The 20307-nt window shown below is 43.1% G+C and overlaps 1 protein-coding gene across 7 annotated transcripts in view; it reads left to right on the top strand.

The window, feature by feature from the left end:
- NBEA (neurobeachin) overlaps positions 1 to 20307 on the top strand; it is a 637956-nt gene that overhangs the window by 555119 nt on the left and 62530 nt on the right. For all 7 annotated transcript variants that reach the window (XM_037800588.1, XM_037800589.1, XM_037800586.1 and 4 more), the window contains 3 exons: positions 474 to 614; positions 5976 to 6095; positions 19025 to 19177. In XM_037800588.1, coding sequence (XP_037656516.1) covers positions 474 to 614; positions 5976 to 6095; positions 19025 to 19177 — 414 coding nt within the window. The remainder of the gene's footprint in view (positions 1 to 473; positions 615 to 5975; positions 6096 to 19024; positions 19178 to 20307) is intronic.

Here is a 20307-nt window from a genome sequence, read left to right as displayed (position 1 = left end):
TCCGCTCTCAGGTTTGTGGTTTAACTTAATCGTAACAGAACAGGACAAACTTTTCACCAGCTTCCAGGCCGGCAATTGTTGTCTCTCACACTCTGGATTTCTGTATTCCAAGCTAAATATTCATTATGTATTTTGTAAAGTGGTTAGAAAAACAGCATACAAATATTGGTTTAGCCTTAATAATTTAAGCCAGATCACCTTTTGGTGATTGATTATAGTAAAACTTTGAGTAAATCTAGAAACCTTGCACACGTGAGTCACCATCTTGGCTGGTCTTTAGCGAGCGACATCATTTGTGGCTAATATCACAATCCAGATTAGTTAAAATATAATGCGAAATGATTTGGCTATACTCTATGTTTAAAATTAATTACAGTGAAATACTTTCAGGATAAAGACTCTTACCCTAGATCTAGCTCTAGATCCAGATATAACTGTACTAAACAAAATGTTTTCTTTTTACCTTTTCATAGCCAATTGGTGCTTTGAACCCAAAGCGTGCCGTGTTCTATGCCGAGCGCTACGAGACGTGCGACGATGACCAGAGCCCACCGTGCCATTACAGTACCCACTACTCAACAGCAGTGTCCACCCTGTCCTGGCTCGTTCGAATCGTGAGTGTCTTCGTTCAGTGACAGTTTCCTCAAATCCTGTCAAGTTTTTAACATAAGTAAATTAAGTAAAAATCAAATACACTTAATTTTTTTAAGCAAAGGATTAAAGACCATGAACTAGAAATTAAAGATTTCCAAACTCTAGTGAAGAGCAGATGCCTTTTAAAAAAAAAAGAATCATCTTGTTTGCAAAATTGGGTTAGGAAAATTATCATGAGCTTCTAAACCTGTGATAAAGGAGCCACGTTTGTGGACATCTCAGTTTTCCTTTATACCCACTGCCTCCTTTCTCTCCGCTGACGCTCGCTGGCACTTGGCCTGTCCCTCTCACTCTTGTTTCTTTAGCAATATATTTTGTAAACGATTTCTAAGTGTTTTGAAGACCTCTTTCTGTCTACTATCTTTTTCTCCTAAGGCATAAATACATTCAAGTCTCTCCCATCTTAAAAAAACACTAAACCACGCTGCGCTGGGCAGTCCCCATCTCCACTTGGCTACAGAAGTGGAGTACCGGTGTGTTCTAACCAGTCTGTGCACCGCTGAACGACGTTACACTACAAGCATAAAACATTTATGATTCAGTTTATTTGACCACAAATTTTACATTTTTCATAATTATCAACTGGATTGTCATCAGAATTAAATGAGACTGTCTATACGATAGTATTTTGAAAATACAAAGTGGTATTTGATGTTTTTTTGTGTAATCAAATTAGTCGGAAACCAGACTCACAGGACTTATTCAGATGCCTTGCAAGTGTGAGTCCATCAAGATATATGTTATCAACAACCTGATTTAAGTTAACCCACTTCTATTCCTAATAAGCTAAACACTTTCTAAAAGTCACATTTAAGAGAGTAAAAAGAAATAGGCGAAATTATATCCAAAATTATATCCAAAATATTATATCCAAAATATTGTGATGGCAAAATGTAACCATTATAACAATTTTAATGAGATATTTTACATTCCTTTTTTTTCAAAGTCTGTCTTTGAAATCCACTGTGTATTTTACGCTTTGATGTGAACTGGTCACCTTTCAGCTGCGCAGTAGGCACGTGTGGCTGGTGGCTGCTGCAATGGGCAGAGGATGCTGTAGCACCGCTTCTTTGGAAACCCGTTGAGCCCCCGCTCCTTCTGCCTTGCTGTTCTACACCCACATATCTTGGTCTAGTAGCTTCCTAACATCTAAGCTCATGATCCCAGGAACTGTGGTTTCCTAACTCCCATCCCAAGGAATATGTGAGAGAGAGAAGGCATTAAAATTTGTGCCACTAAAGAATTTGTTCATAAAAATAAAATAGAGACTAATGTAAATGTCTGCCCTTCACTTTTCAAGCCTTTTAGACCTAAATCATTAAACTCATTATTAGTTTGTCAGTGTATTTGGTATGACAATGATAATAATTGCTTAAAATGCTAGTTAGCTACATACCTCATTACTAAATTAAAAATATTATTGTAGACAAACTACCAGTGAGGTCACTTGTCTAATTTACAACACTCTGTAAAAGACTATTTCCTTGATAGCCTCTGTTGGCCAAATGATGAATAAACTATTGTAGCAGAGTTTGGAGTTTCTTCCAATATTAACTAGTACAAAAGGACAACTTTTACTTGGAATGTCTTATTTTAAATCTTACCCTGGACAAATACCATACAACATCCACGCAGAAGTAATTAAATCTTACTCACTGACCTTCCAGTCCTTAGTGATCTTGCAAACTTAGTATTTTCTACCTTACTATTCAAAACTCATTTCTCACACTTCTAGGGGAGTTAAATAGGTTGAGCAGCAAAAGCTAATTTATATATCAGTTGTTTAGACTTTGAAACTTTGTTTATAAATTATCCGTTGCTTTGTAAGCTAACCCAAGAATTTGTTTAAACCATAATGTAGCTTTAAAAATGTATATTTGCAGTAAAATGTAGCAGAAACACTTTTGCAATTGTGGTCACTAAAACCAAAAGATAATGCTACTTATCTTCAATACTGATGCCTAAAGACAGTGCAGTTTACTTAGTGGGAGACGAGACGTATCCATTAACCGAGAGCTTGGCCCATCCTAGGCACATGCTATAGGTCAACTGATGGAGGCGTTGTGAGGATGCTGAGAGGTGCTGCTGGGTTCTTTCAAAAGCAGTGGACAGAAAATTAACTTCTGGAGTTAGGGAAAGCCCAGGTCAAATGCTGGTTCTTCCATTTCCCAGCGTATGCCCTTGAATCTTCTCAGATGTAAAACGGGAGTGATAACCCCGGCTCTGCAGGTGGGTGCACACAGCCCTGTGAGCTGGCTGGGAGGACACCAGCCTGACCTGAGAGGGCTCGGGGCCATCAGTTCCTTCCCTGTGGTCACCATCGTGCCTCACGTCACCCCAGGATGGCCACCTGTCCTTCTATTCGCTGCAGTTGTGTCCAGCCACCACCTTTCACCCATGGATGGGTTTGTGTTTGGCTTTCAGATGGAATGAAGAGAAGGAAAAGAAGAAAATTATAAGGGGAGAGGGACTTAGGGATAAAATATCTAATACTGTTACGTACACATAGAAAACAGTTCAATCAACATGGGTCAGGTGAATCAATACACGCGTTCTGACAATACTTGATCCTCTCTTGTCAGCCAGCAGGGAGTGAAGACGGGAGGCCTCGATGTGATCGGGATCGGGAGATACGTGGGAACAGTGATGGCCACGGCCATCTGAGGAATACTCACGTATAGACAAATAGGTTTCGGTTTCCCCTGGTTCACCACCACTGGGCGGCTGGGGGCCTTCAAGAACGATGAGACCGTATGTCATTAATGTAGTGTGTGACCCCAAAAGCGTTGTCAGTAGATGCTTTTCAAGGCTATGTAAAACAGCAAGATGTGGAATTTTTCAGTATTCTCTGCTTGGGGTAACAAAGATTCATACGCTTGGTGACCAGAAATTTAAAAGTTTCTTCAGTGTATTAATTTCTTTTCACTATGTCCATTGGCACAGTTCTTGGCACATCTTTGTTAAGCGCTGAAAACCAGGAAGGATTTTATGGGTTAGGTTGGGGTAGAGATCAGCTTTTAGTAGCTGATGATAAGAAGTAAGTCTTTGCATGTATAAATGGGTCTTCACTCACATCTGTTTGAAAGGGTAGAAAAACACGGCGATAAGTCTGATCCCTATAAATCAATCTCTGTCTACTGCCTGCAGAGGAAAACAATAAATGCCTTCCTTAGGCTCCCAGAAGTGGGTTCTTCAGATACAGCTCTTTGGCCCGACTCCTCCCAGGGGTTAAGAACTGGGAAAGAAGCCCTCCTCTCTCACCCACCGCCAGCACCCACCCGTCCCATTCCCTGAAGGCTCACTGGGGCCAGAGCCCACGGTGCTGGGGGGATGACAGAGGTGAACCGGCCTCAGGAACAGAGTGGAGTCGGGGCGGCTGGTGAGCTGCGTCCTGGTGGAGAGTCAGCCCAGCAGGGCTGGTAGTCACTCTCATCACTCGTGTCAGGCGAGGCGCTTCAAGCTTTCTCTCTACTGTTTCATTTAATCTTACTTAATTCCTGTAATTACCCCAAGGTGTTGTCATTCCCAATTTATACAGATGAAGGAACTGAGATACAGATACTTAACTGAGAGGTTAAGTAACTTGCCCAAGACAGGTAAATGATTCCACAAAGATTCAAACCTAGATCTGCCATGTTCCACTCCATTTACCATTGCTACTTCTAGAATTTTTATATCCTCATTTTAAGTAATTGAATTTAGTGATCAGATATACTGCCCTCATTACCTTATGTTTGATAGTGAATTAAAAGTCTACAAAACAAATTAATTAATGAAAGATATCTCATAAAAATTTTTTCTTCCAACTTAATTTTCATGATATCTATTTGTCTCTCACAACACTGAAACTCTTGAATAGAGCAACGTGGGGCCTTAGGTGTGGATCTGATTTTCAGGTACATCAGTAAGGCCCCTCCTTGCCTGTATATTCCTATAGCATTCTTAACACTGTCTCTTTCATCACATTTTTCTGTAATTCACCACCAAACGTGAAATATTTGCAATACATTATAAATTTATAAAATTGGTGACAGCTAGCCGCCCCTAAATCTCAGAGATTGAGGAAAATTAATATTTGTGAGCTGTCACCCAATGGCCTGCTCTCACAGCTGTTGTTGGAAAGAAAAATAAAAGGGGCAAAGTAATGCTTTTGAATATAAAAATAAAATAACAGGGATTACCTATTAAAAAACTACAATATTTAGGAAAATGTCCTGCAGATTTCTTGGCATTATCAAACATAGAGATGGCACACCATTCATTCCAGATTTCAGAGAGAATTGAACAAGGAAAAGAAGGTATATATTTGTCTTTGCTATGCTTGTCACTAACCAAGAAATCATTGAATTGAGTGCCACTTAATCCTTTAAAATTGGAATCAAATGTGATGATAAAGAAAACAACACCTCCCTCCCAAAATCGAAACTACAGAAAAAGCATTAAAATTGATTGCTTTGGGACCTTGTGATAAAGTTATTCCTAAGGTTCATGTTATAGGAACATGTTCTGGGCAATAGGCTTGGAGACATGAATTCTGGAAGACTCGTAAGAGTTAATCTAGTCTCTTTTGTACTTTATGTCGTTTATTCATTCAGCAGGTACACTGTGCGTACCAAGAGTTGTTCTGAGTGTTGGAGGTGAAACAGGAAGTTAAATAGATGTGGCGTTTTCCCGCCTAGCAGGGAATGGCGGCAAGTTCAGGGTCAGTCTCCAGAGGGTGGTGAGTGCTGCGGTGCTGCTCGAGGAAAGACAGGTCGCTGTTGGAGCTCCTGGGAGCCTTGGGGGATCGAGGGAAAGCCTTTCAAGGAAAGTGGCATCTTGGGTGAAACTGAGCAGATAAAAGGAACTTAGCCAGGCAAGGAGAATGAGGGAATGTTCCAGGCTGCAGGGACGTTGTGTGCAAAGGACAAGAGATGAGAGAAGTGCGGAGGGGGCCTAGAACATGAGGAAGGGGCTGGGGGAGAGAAGGGATGGCGAGGCAGGCAGGCTCCAGGACCCGCGGCCCCGTAGGCAGCCCCAGGACTCTAGATTTTCCCCCGAGCCCTGCCGGGCTCCTCAGACCTACCGTGGTCCCCGTCCTTTGGTGGACGTTCATGGGCAGCCTTGATGGGCTCCCTCTCGGTTCCCCTCCGCCATCAGGAGCAGCAGAAGGGTATTCTTTTCTGTTGTTAGTACTTGGCCTTTGTTACGGGAAAGAAGGTCTGAGCTGTGAATTGACAGGCAAGGAAATCCTCTATCGTGAGAGCCGAGCCCGGGCCCAGCCGCCCTGCCCCTCGTGGCCTGCGTCCGAGTCACCGAGTCCCACTTCTGTCTCTGCTCAGGAGCCCTTCACCACCTTCTTCCTGAACGCGAACGATGGCAAGTTTGACCACCCAGACCGAACCTTCTCGTCAGTGGCCCGCTCCTGGAGGACCAGCCAGAGGGACACGGCCGACGTGAAGGTGGGCACATGACATGACCCAGGTCCAGTTCTGCTGAAATCTTGGCTTTTTATTCAAGCTCAGTATAAGACATTTAACTTGGCAGCCTTGTTCCATTATATTTTTAAATTATATGGTACAGCTAACCTAAAAAGAAACCAAGAAAGTAATTTTGAACATCACAGAAAATGATTCAGGGTCGTTTTCTGTTCTTCTGTGTGTTTTTGTTTTTTTCAAAAATTCCTACCTAATTTAGATCAAATAATCAGGAGATGGAGAGAAAAGCCCATAAATTGCCTTTCCTGCTGTTAACTCAATATTTGGCTCATTCCATAAAACACAGCAGGAATTGGATTTGACCTTAAAGTGTCATATTGTTATAGCTTGCCCGGCTTTGGGTTTGCATAGCCTGGGGCAGTTAATAAAGCATTAATGACAAGGCCCATTTAAAATGTAGGCTTTTCTGTGTAGCCTTAGCTTTTACTAGACTGTGCCTGGGGACACCATCCAACAATACACATCAGATTAAACCAGGGCACACACAATATCCAGGAACAGCCGGAGAGCAGAGTAATTTCACATTGGTACTACTTAACTATTGTTAAATATGAAGATTTGTTATTCATTTACATGGGCTCTTATAAAAAAGAAAAAAAAAGGTTGTATTCAAAATAATAAAAATATGTCAGTTCTCCCATTTTTCTTTTTCTTTTTTTTTTTTTTTTCCTGATAATAAGATTGTATGACCAGGATAGTGCACAGGTATATGTGTGTCTTACTTTCAGTGCTTTTCCTTCAAGGCATATTTTTTTGCCCATCCCTGTCCCTCATATTGTTGAACATAAAAATGTTCTAGTATCATTCCTTTCAGGCTCTTCGTTAATCCAACAAAAAGCTGTGAATTAAAGTATAAAATAATTATTTACACATTTATGCTTTTCTATTGCAAAACATTTTTAAAAGGCAGTTACAGTCTTGCTGAATTATAAGAAAATTGTGTGAATAGAAGAATTTGTGTTCAGTTCTTTTCCAAACAGAAAACAAAGTCAATGGATGCAAGCGGTGTGTAGCATGTCTGTGTGTTTGATTCATTGCCATCAAAGTTTACATAAAGAATATTAATTTATACGTGCAACTTATTCACATTTGGAAAAAAGAGAATTTAGCATGCATTTTTGATATTTGAAACTCTGAAGGCCTACATTTTTTAAATAATAGTCTTATAACTTCACTGAGCAATTAGACTTTAAAATATCCATAAGCCATCATGTAAACTGATTTTCTCCCAGTGACAGGAGGGGAATCTGTTTCTTTAACGACACTTTGAGAATTAACAGAGAAAGCGCAGAGTCCGTAGACTTATAGTGAGCAGTGGTATCTAGAATTAGCACAGTGTTCATAAACAGTCAGATATTTTGTATGTGAGTTAAATCTCAAATGTAACACTTCCAATCATTTGAAGTAAGATTATTTATATCTTAATTCAGAGCTGTGTCCTTGTTGTATCAAACTATTGCCAGTGAAAAGGCCTCCTTGCTCTTGTTTGGTATCTTCACAAAAAGACAACGTGCCCTTCCCTGAGTCCCGAGACCCACCTCTGCGTGCCCGCCCTCGCCGGCTTCCGTCCCTCCGGTGTGTGTTGCAGCTGCAGCTGTCATCTGTACTTCCCATGCTGGCAGCTCACGGATGCTGTGGCCCACCAGTTATCCCACCCCGAGAGGCTGGCAAGCTGCGTTTCGTCTCCAAAGGCCAGCAGCCCTCCCAGCCTTCCCTTCAAAACTGCAGCAGTTTCCCCAGCAGTTTTCAGAAACTTTTCGGAAACTCTCCCAACCTGCTGTTACTAATGGTGGCACTTGGTCTCCTGGAACTGGGTCAACGAGGACAGTGCCATTTGGCTCTCGCTGACTTGGGAGGATTTTAATTTTTATCCTCAAGCAGCTGTACAGAAGACAAATAGGAACTTCTCATTTTATTTTTTTAACCAAGACCTAATTAGTTCATAAGAAGCTCATTCCCCAGCCTGGCGTTGCACAGAGTGCTCACGTCTTCAGTCCTCAGCTCACCTGCCCGAGCCCTTCATATCATGGGATAATGTATCTTGAATCTCCTTCCATGCAGACCTTGCTTTTAAAAGGCTGCCTGCTGCGTACGAAGGCAATAATTAACTTCCAGATTCTCCTGTTGATGGTAGTAGTTTGTCTTCCTCTCCAGTTTGTACTTTAAACACGAGGCTGTGGTGAACATCTTTGCACAGAGTTCCTGACCTTTGCATGTATATGTGAGGGAAATTCTACTCAAGGAACTGCCAGCTCAAAGGCTCCAATTTTGAAAAATGTTGCTAAAGGTGAGGATTCCCTCCCTGCGGCCGGGTGTGAGGGTGGCTCCTTCCCCGTGTCCTTATCACTGTTCTCTTGAATGTTTCAGCTTTTCCTAATCTGATAAGGGAAAGGGGGAGTCTCTTTGTTTTGGTTTGCATTTCTTTACTTATGAGTGAAATTGGTCATTTTTTTCATATGTATTTGTTCACCTGTAAACTGATTCTCTTGTGCCCCTTTTTCAGTTGGGTTGTGTGTCTTTTTCTTACTGGTTAGAAAAGCTCTTTGCAATTGCAGAGAGCTAATCTGCAAGTATGATTTTGCAGTCTTTCAACTGTGTTATGTTTCAATTGTGTTTTGGGACTTTTGTGTGTGTGGGTGTCTCCAGATGAATCAACCTCCCTTTATAGCATCTGAATTTGGGCTCCTTGTGGCAGGATGTTAGAGAGGATAGGATTTTTTGGTAATTCTGGTGGTAACTTGAGAATTTTCTGTTTTAGTATACTTTAATTTAACATTTAAATATATTGATTAAAGTGCACAGTATGTTTTTCCTAAGATGAGACCTGATTTAGAAGAGAAGAATATTTTAAGAGTAATAGTAGTTTTGCTAAGTGTGTCAAAAGCTAAGCTTTTTTATTTTTTATCCCTAAGCCTTTAAAATGTAGCTTTTGGTAGGTTTCTAAGAAGATGTGCTTCCATTTCTGGAGAAGAAAAGTTTCCCCGCAGTATCTACTAGGTTGACCAGATAATCATATAAGGAGGCAGGAGAGTAGGGTGGAGGGGTGAGGGTGTCTGTCTTCACGGGCATCTGTCTCCTCCTGTGGGAGTGGATCCACGGGGGGCACAGCAGGAATGACCTTCCTGGGAAGAGGTCTCCTGAGTTGTCAGAACAGCTCATTTTTAATTTTTTTTTTTTTTATTATTTCTCTCCTCTAGCATAGTCTTGGTAACAATGACATTCAACTTAAGTTCCTCCATTAATTTTCTTTAATGCCTCCAAAAGTTGTTATATTACTTTTTGAATAGCTATGTAGATATCAGAAAGGTAGCTGTGACAAAAATGTCATTAGGGTAACATAGTGTAAATTAATACAGTTAATGGAGGTTCTCACCACCAACTCACTGACCCATTATGAGCGTGTGTGGAATTAACAAATGCCAGGGGATCAATCTTTTGGAAAGGAATGAAAGAAAAGAGATGGCAGCTTTAAAGCCTTGCAGTCAGTTATTTTAGAAAAGTGAAAATGTCTGGGTTGGATTTGCTTTCACTAGGAAGCCATAAAATTATACACTCTCTCAGCAAAATATATTAAACTGAAATGTCAGATTTGATGCAATAGGTATACAATTATGATAGTGTTGATAATGGCCTTCTATCATTCTAAGACATACTTTCAAGTCCAATTTCTCAGCAGCTTGAACTTGTCATGAGCTTGTAAATTAGAAATTGTGTTTGTGGGTATTTTGTTATTATAGATGGAACGCATATAATGCTGTTAGCTGTGCCATGGGGTTTTAGTATAGCTGTTAAAATAAATGAGAGATCACATTTACAGACACAAAATGACTGTTATAATTTTCATTTTGCCATCCCTTTAATACTCTTTGGTGTCTTTCTGCACTATTTTTCACTTAAGAGATTTTAAACTACTTGTACCCTTTCCTTATAAAGAGGCTGATTAACAGAAATCTATCAATGGGAAGAGAGTAAGCAGAGCAGCTGTTTTCTTAAGTAGGTAAGCTACAGTCCGGTGCGGCTCGGTAGGAGCTCTCTTACAAATTCTAATGGTAGCGTCCATTCCGTTTTTATTGTTAGAGAACTTGTAGGTTTACAGAAAAATCATGCAGAAAGTACATAGTTCTTGTATATGCCTCCCCCCCAACACACAGTTTTCCCTGTTATTAACACTTTGCATTAGTGTGGTACCTGTGTTACAGTTGATGAAATAATATAATAATTATACCATTAACTATAATCTGTAGTTCATATTAGGGTTCCCTCTTCGGGTTGTATAGCTCTGTGGTTGTTTTAAATTTTTATTCTGGTAACATACATACAAATCTAAATTTTCCCATTTTAACCACATTCAAATATTCATTCATTGGAATAGTATTTAATAGTTTTCAGACAGGCTTTTTCATTGGTTATTTGTTGGAATCCTCCCAACAGTGCCTGCGGTTGCCATCATTATCCCTGCGTGTAAAGGAGGTTCACAGCTGTAGGGGATTTGCAGCAGGTCACCAGCAGGAAGGAGCCGGAACCAGCACTGAGGTCTCCGCGGTTACCCCCAGTGCTGTGTCCAGTGAGTGGAGTCCCACACCAGTGCCCTGGCCCCCACCCCACCTTCCTGCCCTCCCGGGGCCTGAGCGCGTGACCTCATCTGGAACTGGGTCCTTGCAGATGGAGTTGGTTAAGATGAGGTCATATGGGCTAGGACAGACCCTAAACCCAATGACAGATGACCCTTTAAGAAGGTCGCGAGAGGCCGTGTGACGGCAGAGGCACCAGCCCGGGAGCTGGAAGGATGGCCAGCAGCTCCAGGAGCTGGGAGAGGGGTGGGACGCAGTTTCCCTCAGAGCTCCAGGAGACGCCAGGGCTCTAGAACTGCAAGAAAACAAACTCCTGTGGTTTTAAGCCCCCCCGTTTACAAGAGCCCCAGGAACTGAACACAGACTTTACACCGCCTTGATCCCTCTCTGTGAGCGTGAGCCTGTCCAGCATATCCGAAACTTTGGCTGTTTCAGAATAACCAACCAATCAAGGTATCCTCTAGTCATTCATGGCCCTGTAAGAAACCACCTCAGAATGTAGGGGCTTAAAAGAAACAGCTGCCGTTTAGTTCCTCACGGGGCACAGTTGGGGTGCGGCTCTGTTGCACAGCATGGCTCATCCCCTGGTGTCAGCCGGGGTCTTAGCCCGTCAGGGCGCTGTGGCAGAAACCGCACACTGGCTGCCGTGGGCAGCAGGAATTTGTTGTCCGGAGGCTCAGCGCCTGGAAGGCCAGAACCAGGTGTCGGCAAGGCTGTGCTTTCTCGGAAGGCCGTAGGGTTCAGGGGGCTCACCAGTGGTCCATGGCAGACCTCCATCCCTGCCTCCACCGCTTGGCTATCTTCTCGCTGTCTCTGCATCTGCCCGCTGCACCTGTCCACATCTCCTCTCCCTGCAAGGACACCAGGCATACTGCCCGAGAGCCCACCCTAGTCCAGATGGGCCTCCTCTTACCTAATATCTTCAAAGCTCCTCTTGGCAGACGAGTTCACAGCACAGGAGCAGACGTGGGGATTCGAACATGTTCTGGGGGGACGCGACGCACTCCCTCGCAGCCAGGGTGGCTGCCTTAGCTCGAGGGCTGGATTGGCTGGGGCTAGTGGGTCCCCTCTCCTTTTGTGGTCTTTTCACCAAGATACCTCATTTTGTCATGGTGCCTGGCTTCTCAGAGGACAAACAGTGGGAGCTGCAAGTCCCCTTAGGGCCTCGGCCCGAAAGAACCTAGTGTCACCGCTGCACCCCTCTGTTGGCCACAGCAAGTCACAGGGCTGACCCGACGTGGGGCGAGAAACAGATCCGCCTCCTGACAAGATGAGGGCCACGCCACATAGCGGGGGTGGGGGTGTTGTGGCCGTCATTGGAGACAGTCCACTACGGTCCTCTCTCGGGCCACAATTCACATTCCTCCTACGTGTGAAATACACTTGGCTGCTTCCCCACAAGGCTCATCCCAGTTTTCTTGCAGCCTCAAAACCTTCATATCTTATATCAGGTCCCGAACAGATAAGGTGCAGTGATTCCTAATCCTGAGACCTGGAACTAAAAAAGTCAAGTTATCCGTCCTCCCGTGGGCACTCAGCAATCAGTGGCAAGACGGGAACAAGTTGACCTCACCAGGCACTCCATTCGCAAAGGGGAGCAGTGGACGGTGCCCAGCAGTTCTGAAATCCGGCAGGTGTGTGCTGTCGGTTGCCTGGACTCTGGGGACAGGGAGTAGCCGTTGACGGGGACCCAGCCGTGCTATCTGGGCTGGCTCCCTAACCCCCTGTTCTCGGGCTCCTGCTAAGTCCTCTGGGATCTCACTTTGCCCTCAGAATTATCCTTTCTTTTCCATAAGAAATAGCCACTGCATGCAGCTGAGTAGCTTTCCAGCAGCCTTCCTGACCCCCAAGGCCTCTTTTGCCCAAGTTGGTACAACTCCTTTAAAGTGTCGTGGCCTTTCTAATTATCAAGTGACAGGCCCCATGAGACAGGCCCCCTCTCCTTGGGGCTGCAAGTCCGGGCGCTGCTTCCAGAGTTCTCTAGAGCGTTAGACTCCTGTGTATGGAGCCAGGTGGGTCTGTGCACCACCCTTGATTTGAGCTTCACCCCGCGGCCACATTTTATTTGCGGGGTCTTGGATTTGATCTTTGCCCTGAACCATTTCTTACTCGAGAATCTCTGCCATCTGGAGGGGTTGTCCTCGGCCCTTACATGTCTTCAGAACCGAACAGTGTCTTCATTCCGGCATCTTCCTCTTACTATCCCTTATCCATCCAACACTGCAAGAAACCTGTGGTCACTTGCAGTGTTCTGCCTGGAGCTCTCCGTAGCCAGAACCATAAATTCATTAGATAATCCTTCTGTCTTTCAAATGATTGCTGGAGACTGTCTCGTTGTTCCCTCACTACGTAGTCCAGCTTGCTTCTCTCCTGGTCCAGTAGCAGCTTCCGGACTGTTCTTCTGGACTCCACCAAGCACCTGAGAGCCCCCCACCCCACCCCCGCCTTCTGCCCAGTGCCCAAGCCAGCTGCAGCACTCTCCTTCCAGGCGTTCGCTTCTCTCTTTTACCTCTTACCGGGGAACCAATCACCCCAAAACTTAGTGGCTTAAAACAGCAGCACCCATTCATGTGTTCACAATTGTGCAAATGGAATTAGGGCTCAGCAGGGCATTTCTGTGCATGAGGCCTCTTGGGATGGCGGGAACCCCAGGACTGCCCGGTCTGTTCTCTCTCACTTCCTGGTCTCTCCGGCAGGGCAGCCACACTGCTTTCTGTGGCCGCCGGCCTCTACGAGGACACAAACGGGAGGGACGGGCCCCGTAAATCTTACACCTGGAAGTCCTGCGGTGTCACTTCCGTCATATTCTCTTTGTCAAAAGGAGCCAGCCCGTATTCAAGGAACAAATAGACTGCTCCCCTCAATGGGAGAAGAGGGAAAAGTGGAATCAACAAAGGGCCTGAAGTGGGAGGGACTGAAGCCGCCATCTTTGAGAACGCTCTACCACAGACCACTGATTTAAAAAATTATAAATGCCCAGTTTGAGTTATGCCATTCAGTTCAGTCTTTGTATATTTAGACATAACCCAAATCTGAAGTGAAAATAATTTCTAAAGCCATAGCTGACTAGTCTGGGTAACGTACATGTTAGTCCATATACTCAGTAAAAATGCTTGAGTCATCAGAACTGTCTATTCAGGTCCCGATTCAGACGCACACATCCAACGTGACAGAACTTTGCTTACTGAGTTACAGGGCGCACTTGGCATCATGTAAGCTCAGCAGTAAAATTTTAGATTTGCAACCTAAAAAAGTTTAAAACAAAAACAAACCAAAAAAAAAAAAGTGCCTGATCAAATTGATAGAGTGGAATAGCTTCCAAAATGCATTTTTACATAAAGCAGTGAAATGCATTGCACATACATCATCACTTCATTTAATCCTCACACCTTCACTATGAGTTAATTCCTATCATCATCACTGTATTGCAGAGGAAGAAACTGATTTTTTTTAAAGGTTAAGAAATTTGCCCAAGCTGACAAGACGTGCAGATTTAAATGCTCATCCGATTTCCAGAGCATGTGAAGTGGCACTCCCTAGAGAAGAAGGCGCGATGGACAAACTGCCTGCCTGCCCAGCTTCTCCCTTACCTGCAGCTGTAGCCCTGATGTAACTCTGCTTTAACAAACCCAATCTGAAAACCACTGCTTCATATTTATATCACTGTTTCATGGCTGAAGTTCAGGATATGATGAACATATATAACTGATATATTCCACTGATTATTCCACAAAGATCTGTTGAGTCTCAGCACGTGAGTGGTGAGCGAGGCAGGCCCCAGGCTGGGAGTCTCCTTACAGGTGGGCACTCCAGCAGCAAATCAGTAGGAACTGCTTTGTCGAACGCTGAAACAGCATGAACACTGTAAGATGGCCGTGTCCCCGCTGTGAAAGGCAGAGGAGGGAATGGAGGCACAGAGACCCTGGAAGGAAAGCCTGGGTGGGGTCCAGGCTCTGCCACCTGTGAGTGGATGACCCTCTCTTTACCTCAGTGTTCATGTCCGTAAAGTGGGAATAATAAGAATACCATCCTCACGAAGTTTTGTGAAGATGAAGTAAGAAAAAAATGTATAAAACACTTGGAGCAGTGCCAACAAATAATACAATACAGATACACGTTACCAGCTATTTTAAGATTGAATGACCAGAGGTATCATTTAAGCTAATTTTTTGTCTTGGAGCACAGATCTTGTAATTGTGCACTTCTTAGACATAACTAGTTGAATCTCAGAAATGAAACTTTCATTTTTATCTTTAAAATGAACACATCTTTTACATAATATGTGACTATAAATTATATACTAACGTCCTACATTACATACTAACTAAAAATAAAAACTGCTAATTGCAACAAGATTTAAAAACAGTAAAACCGAGGCACAAAAATTTGCACCCACTCGGCTGCTGCAGCTGCTTAGACGTTCTGTGATCTTACTGCCTCTGCCTTCCTCTTCAGAATGCCCCATACTGTCCTGTGTAAACAACGCCAGCGTTCAGACAGCCTTGGCCACTGATAGCTGTGGTGTTACAAAGCCTCTAGGGGCCTTGAAAATAAGCTATACTTCTGCATTGTGACTATTAGAAACGGGAGAGTTGCTTTGTCCCTTCAAACGTCAAGTCTCAACAGCTTATTTAGCCTAGTGTACGACTGCATCCTGGTTGACCAGATGACCGGGGCAAGCGTCCTTACCTGAGGGCTGTCCTCAGTGCCCTGGGCTTCTGCTTTTTCATTTGATTGGCCCTAACCAGGGCCTCCCTGAATATTCCTACTTAACTGCTCTTGCTCCTGCCATTCTGAAGAACCATTAAGCAGATCTTTCTCGGCCTCAAGATGAATCGTTACAGCTTTTGGTCCACGTCTTCCCTGAGGGCTTCAATTTAAAGCGAAATGGGTCTTGCTTCTAAGAACACTTCTGCACTTGGGGTAAAATGTTCTGGCAACTTTAAAACCAACTTTTTCTACGTTTAAATTGAGCTCTTTTACATTTTTGAATCTCAAACATAACTAGAATAAACAAGGTAATATTTTTTAAACTTCAGAAGCTTCCCCTTTATTTAATTGCTGGGTTCATCCTTTCTCTTTTATTTATTAGAGTACTACATTGGTCCTTTCCCCACCTGCAGGAGCACCTCACACCATCCACACATTCCCCAGAAGATTTCTAGTAATATTAAAATAACTGCAGTGTCTTCACTAGTTTAATATTTAATGAGCACCTGCTGCGTGCAAAATACAGCACCAAGAGCTGTGAGGGATTCAACAAAATATAAACCTCACAAAATAAGACTCCACCATTTGCTATTGCCCAAAATGTTATTAATATGAAACCCTATGTTTCTTGTGCCTTTGTAAATCTAATTTAATGGCATGCAGTGAAACAGTGTCACAGTGGTAAGTAGGTTAACAATAACCACTTATTGTATATGACTCTCCACCACAGAAACGAATGGGAAATAATACATATGCGACAATTACCAAGTGCCAAGAGAGCTGACAGTAAACTTAGACTCTTTGGGCTGCTTCAGTAAAAACACAGACGTGTGTCACTGCACCCGCCTGGGCATATACCCCTCTCTGTCCTTGAGGAGTTCGGATTGTCCACTTTTAGAGATAGGACGTGGGCACAAGTAAGCGATGGCAGGCACTGGGGGAAATCGCTGACTTACGTGAGTCTCCCACGTATAAGTCACTCTCCAAACCGAGCCACTGTGTGAGCCCACGTTGCCGCCTGCTTTGCTCATCAGTATCACATGAAGAGTGGGAAATGTGCAGATAGCAGTGTGTTTCTCATTCTCTGCACCTTTTCTCCCTAACAGTGAGTCCACAAGGAAATTGTATGTTTCACTTAAATACAATGAAGTCATGTGATAACTCTGCATTTCTGGTTTAGTACAAACATGCGAGAACAGCAGCGATGCTTACTTCCTCTAATCAGTGATCACAGACATCTACCAAGTATCTTCTGTCAGTGCCTAATACACACCGGCACGCTCATCTGTACCGGAGGTTGAGCTCATTATGATTATCACGATGAATACTGCAGTAGCGCCCTTACTCCCTGCCTATCCATCAACTAAGCCACATCGTGATTGGCAAGGAAGCATGGCTGTTTACCTTAGTTTTTCTTTCAGCTGCTTCTCAATTTCCCCTTTCACATTCATGTCATTGAATATTTACGTTAATTTATAGTAATTCCACTTGAATCCTCCTCTCCCACGCAGTGCACTGCACCTTCTCTGCCTTGTACTCAGTTTGCTGTTAAGATGAGCCATCTCCTTCCCTCTTTCTCCTCTTACATGCCCAGGCCCATGTCTTCATTTGCTCCCCCCACCTTCTCACTGGCCCTGGCAGCTGTTGGATGTCGCTCGCCTTGATCACATCCCACAGTGCGTCCCCTCGCTCACCACACCTAGCTGCCGTTCCCTCCCCTTCCTGTTCTCCTTGCTGCTGATTCCCCTCTCCCCCCACATGTACCCAGCCTGCCCCCCCGAATCCGTCCTGTACTCTGCCACCCAGCAGTTTGCTGTAAAACAAATTATGTCCCAAACTCTTCTTCAGAATGTCTTTTGCCAGTAAGACAAAATGCAAACAGCCTAGCTTAGAATAAAACTGCCTTCATCTTCTGACCCCATATACCTTTCACCACCTCGTCTCCCCATCGACCTACTTCCCCCAGTACATCCTGTCCTCCCCCCGCATCCGGGTTCCCACCATGCCTCGACAGCCCGCCAGTTCAGCACGCCCTGATGGTCCTGTCTTCGCCTCAGCCAGCAACTCAGATGTCTGCTCTCCAGTGAGGTCTTTCCTGGCTCATCTAGACTTCCTGCTCGCTCCTCTAGGCTCCCTTGCAGTTTGTTCCAACTTCTTTCAAGGCTGTTGTTGTGCATTACAACCATCTGTTTGTACATCTGCCCCCAGGCCAGACTACAAGTTCCTTCAGTGCTAAGGCCAAGTCTTAATTTTTTTGTTTCGTTAGTACCCATCAGTGTCTGATATTTAAAATCTTTACTATGTGAATAAATTAAGAGTTGCTATGTGAATAAATTAATAAATTTACTATGTGAATAAATTATGCCATGAATTTTAGAAAGATTTCCATTCACATGGTTTAGAAGGAAAAACTATTAATTCTTTAAAAACTAAACTTCATTTATCCAGAAAATTCAGTTACATGAATCTGTTCCCACTCTCACAGTGCTGGAAAAAATAAACATTACTGTCAATTTTCTTATTGTTCATATGAATGGATATTGGTCAGATTCTCACAGAGCATGACAGAGATAAACACCCACTTGTGTTATGACAGATACAGGTCAGTTTTACTGGGAGAACCTGTCAAGAGAAAGCTTTGGGTGTGCTTTTCTTAGACAGGGAGGGATCAGGTCTATTTGAAGACCTGTCTGGTGGTTTTAATTTTTCTTCTGCATCCCTAGAGAAGGCAAGAGTGAGATTAGAATTTCAGGTCCTGCTCCATCAGTGTTGATCATATTACACAAATAAATGTCCTTGTGCTCTTCACAGCGTAATTTAGTAAATATAATCGTCATCTAGATATTTGAGAAAAGATGGCCAGTTGCTTAAAAAGAAGGACAACATGAAATTAAAATGTTTAGGGTCTTAAAATCAGCTCATTGCTATTTCAGATTTATTTTAACATAACATAACTCTTCTAAGACACTGAATCTATCACAAGTTTGCATGGAATCCAGTTGTTTGTGGCTTCCATGGAAGTAACATAACTTGTCTTTGCATCCAATTTAATAAGAATTCTCTGTTCAGGTGACATGCATTATAAATATTTAAAACTGATTATCATGTTACATATCTTCTCTTCATTGTGTTTAGTGGTAGGTTTTGAAAATTATGTATTTAGCCAAGTCATATATATATAACTCTGAATATCCTTATGAAGTCATCTGTTATAATTGCCAAAGAAAAAGAAAAGTAAAAGATATTAGATGATTTTTGATGAACACTAGCAACAACTTTTTTTTTCAAATATGGACATTTCATTAATAATATTCAGGTTTTTAAGCAGCATAGAATTTTTCATAGAGCTTTGCGTCGTTTACTAACACTATTGTGAACTATTATTAATTTGTATACCCATTTTTCTTAATGTGTGATAGGATGAGATTGAAAATGAATAAGCTTTTTAAATACCATATATTAAAAACATAAACTGTCAAGTGAATTGTTCAAGAAAAATGTGTTGTCCCTTCTTAGACATCACATCTAAGGGCAATTAGATGAAAACAGAATAAACTTATCAGCAGATTTTTATAAGTTACATTTACTGTACTGCACTTTTGTTCCTGGCAGGAGCTAATTCCCGAGTTTTACTACCTGCCAGAGATGTTCGTCAACAGCAATGGGTATAATTTTGGAGTCAGAGAAGATGAGGTGGTGGTGAACGATATTGATCTTCCCCCTTGGGCAAAGAAACCTGAAGACTTCGTACGAATCAACAGGATGGTAAGAGAGATTTTTAGATTTAGCAGTCATCAGGAAGTTAACATATTCTGTAGTTTGTGTCTTAACTGTTATCAAATTGCCGTTTCATACCTATAAACACAAGGTTAAAAATTTAAGAAAGAAAACAGCATTTTTCTGTTGTCTTTTAAAACCAGCCTTTAATGTAGAGTGGCTTTTCCTTCCATGAGGACTGATAAAGGAACGGCAATTCAATTATATTTGCTCCCTCAGGAGAGGACAATCTGATAAGTATTCATTGACTTAATATAATATATTCTAAAATGCTTGAAATAAATGCCCACTCCTTGTTTTTGTCTGCTAGCTAAATCTGCACTCTTTTTTTCACTAATTATAGAAATATTCAGAACAGAAAAAAAATTTATGCTCAGAACATGTTTGTGTGTAGGAAATTTCACAGTAGGAATAGACTGCTTTCAGTGGTTCCCAGTCCCCACAGTGGAAAGGGTTTGCATTCTTTATAAAGGACAAAGAGGTTGAGAAGACGGTCTTAAGAGGAGGCAAGACTTTCCTATAATATAGGGAAATGTCTTATGTTAAAAAAAAATAGAGAAAAGTCTTTTCATATATTACCATCTAGTCCATCTTTTCTCAGATATCTTGATGAAATCAACTAATCTTGTGGAAAGCAGAGGACAGTTGGCTTTTGCATGTTCAGAAGCAGTTACCCCAGCTGATTTCTCGGGGAAGTCCATTAGCGGAGCCTTCGTGGGTTGGAAAGAAGCCGAGGGAGAGGCAGGTGGCGTGGCTGGGTGGACAGCCCCCTTCGCCCCCTTCACTTTTCGCAGCAGCCCCCTTGGGTGGCATTACCAAGAGCAAACTTCAGTGAGACCAAGGCTAACGAAGCAGAATAACTAGTACTCTGTTACTTCTCCGCTGTCGGCAGTGGGCACAGCTGGTCGGTGGCGCTCGCTGATGAGAACCCACTGCCGTGTGAACGAGCCAGAGGTGCAGCCCGGAGAGGTGGGCCCAAGGCCCTAGGGCACCCCTTCTGAAGGGCTGGTCCTTGCTCCTGGCCCAGAGGTGCCCTGGGAGGAGAGAACAGGGCCAGGTGGCTGCTCAGGGGACCCCACAGTCCTTCCTTCTCCCAGTCACCCTCCTGGCCCCACAGC

The sequence above is a fragment of the Choloepus didactylus genome, chromosome 12, assembly GCF_015220235.1.
Source record: "Choloepus didactylus isolate mChoDid1 chromosome 12, mChoDid1.pri, whole genome shotgun sequence".
Taxonomy (NCBI): domain Eukaryota; kingdom Metazoa; phylum Chordata; class Mammalia; order Pilosa; family Megalonychidae; genus Choloepus; species Choloepus didactylus.
This window is presented reverse-complemented; position numbering and strand designations above follow the sequence as displayed.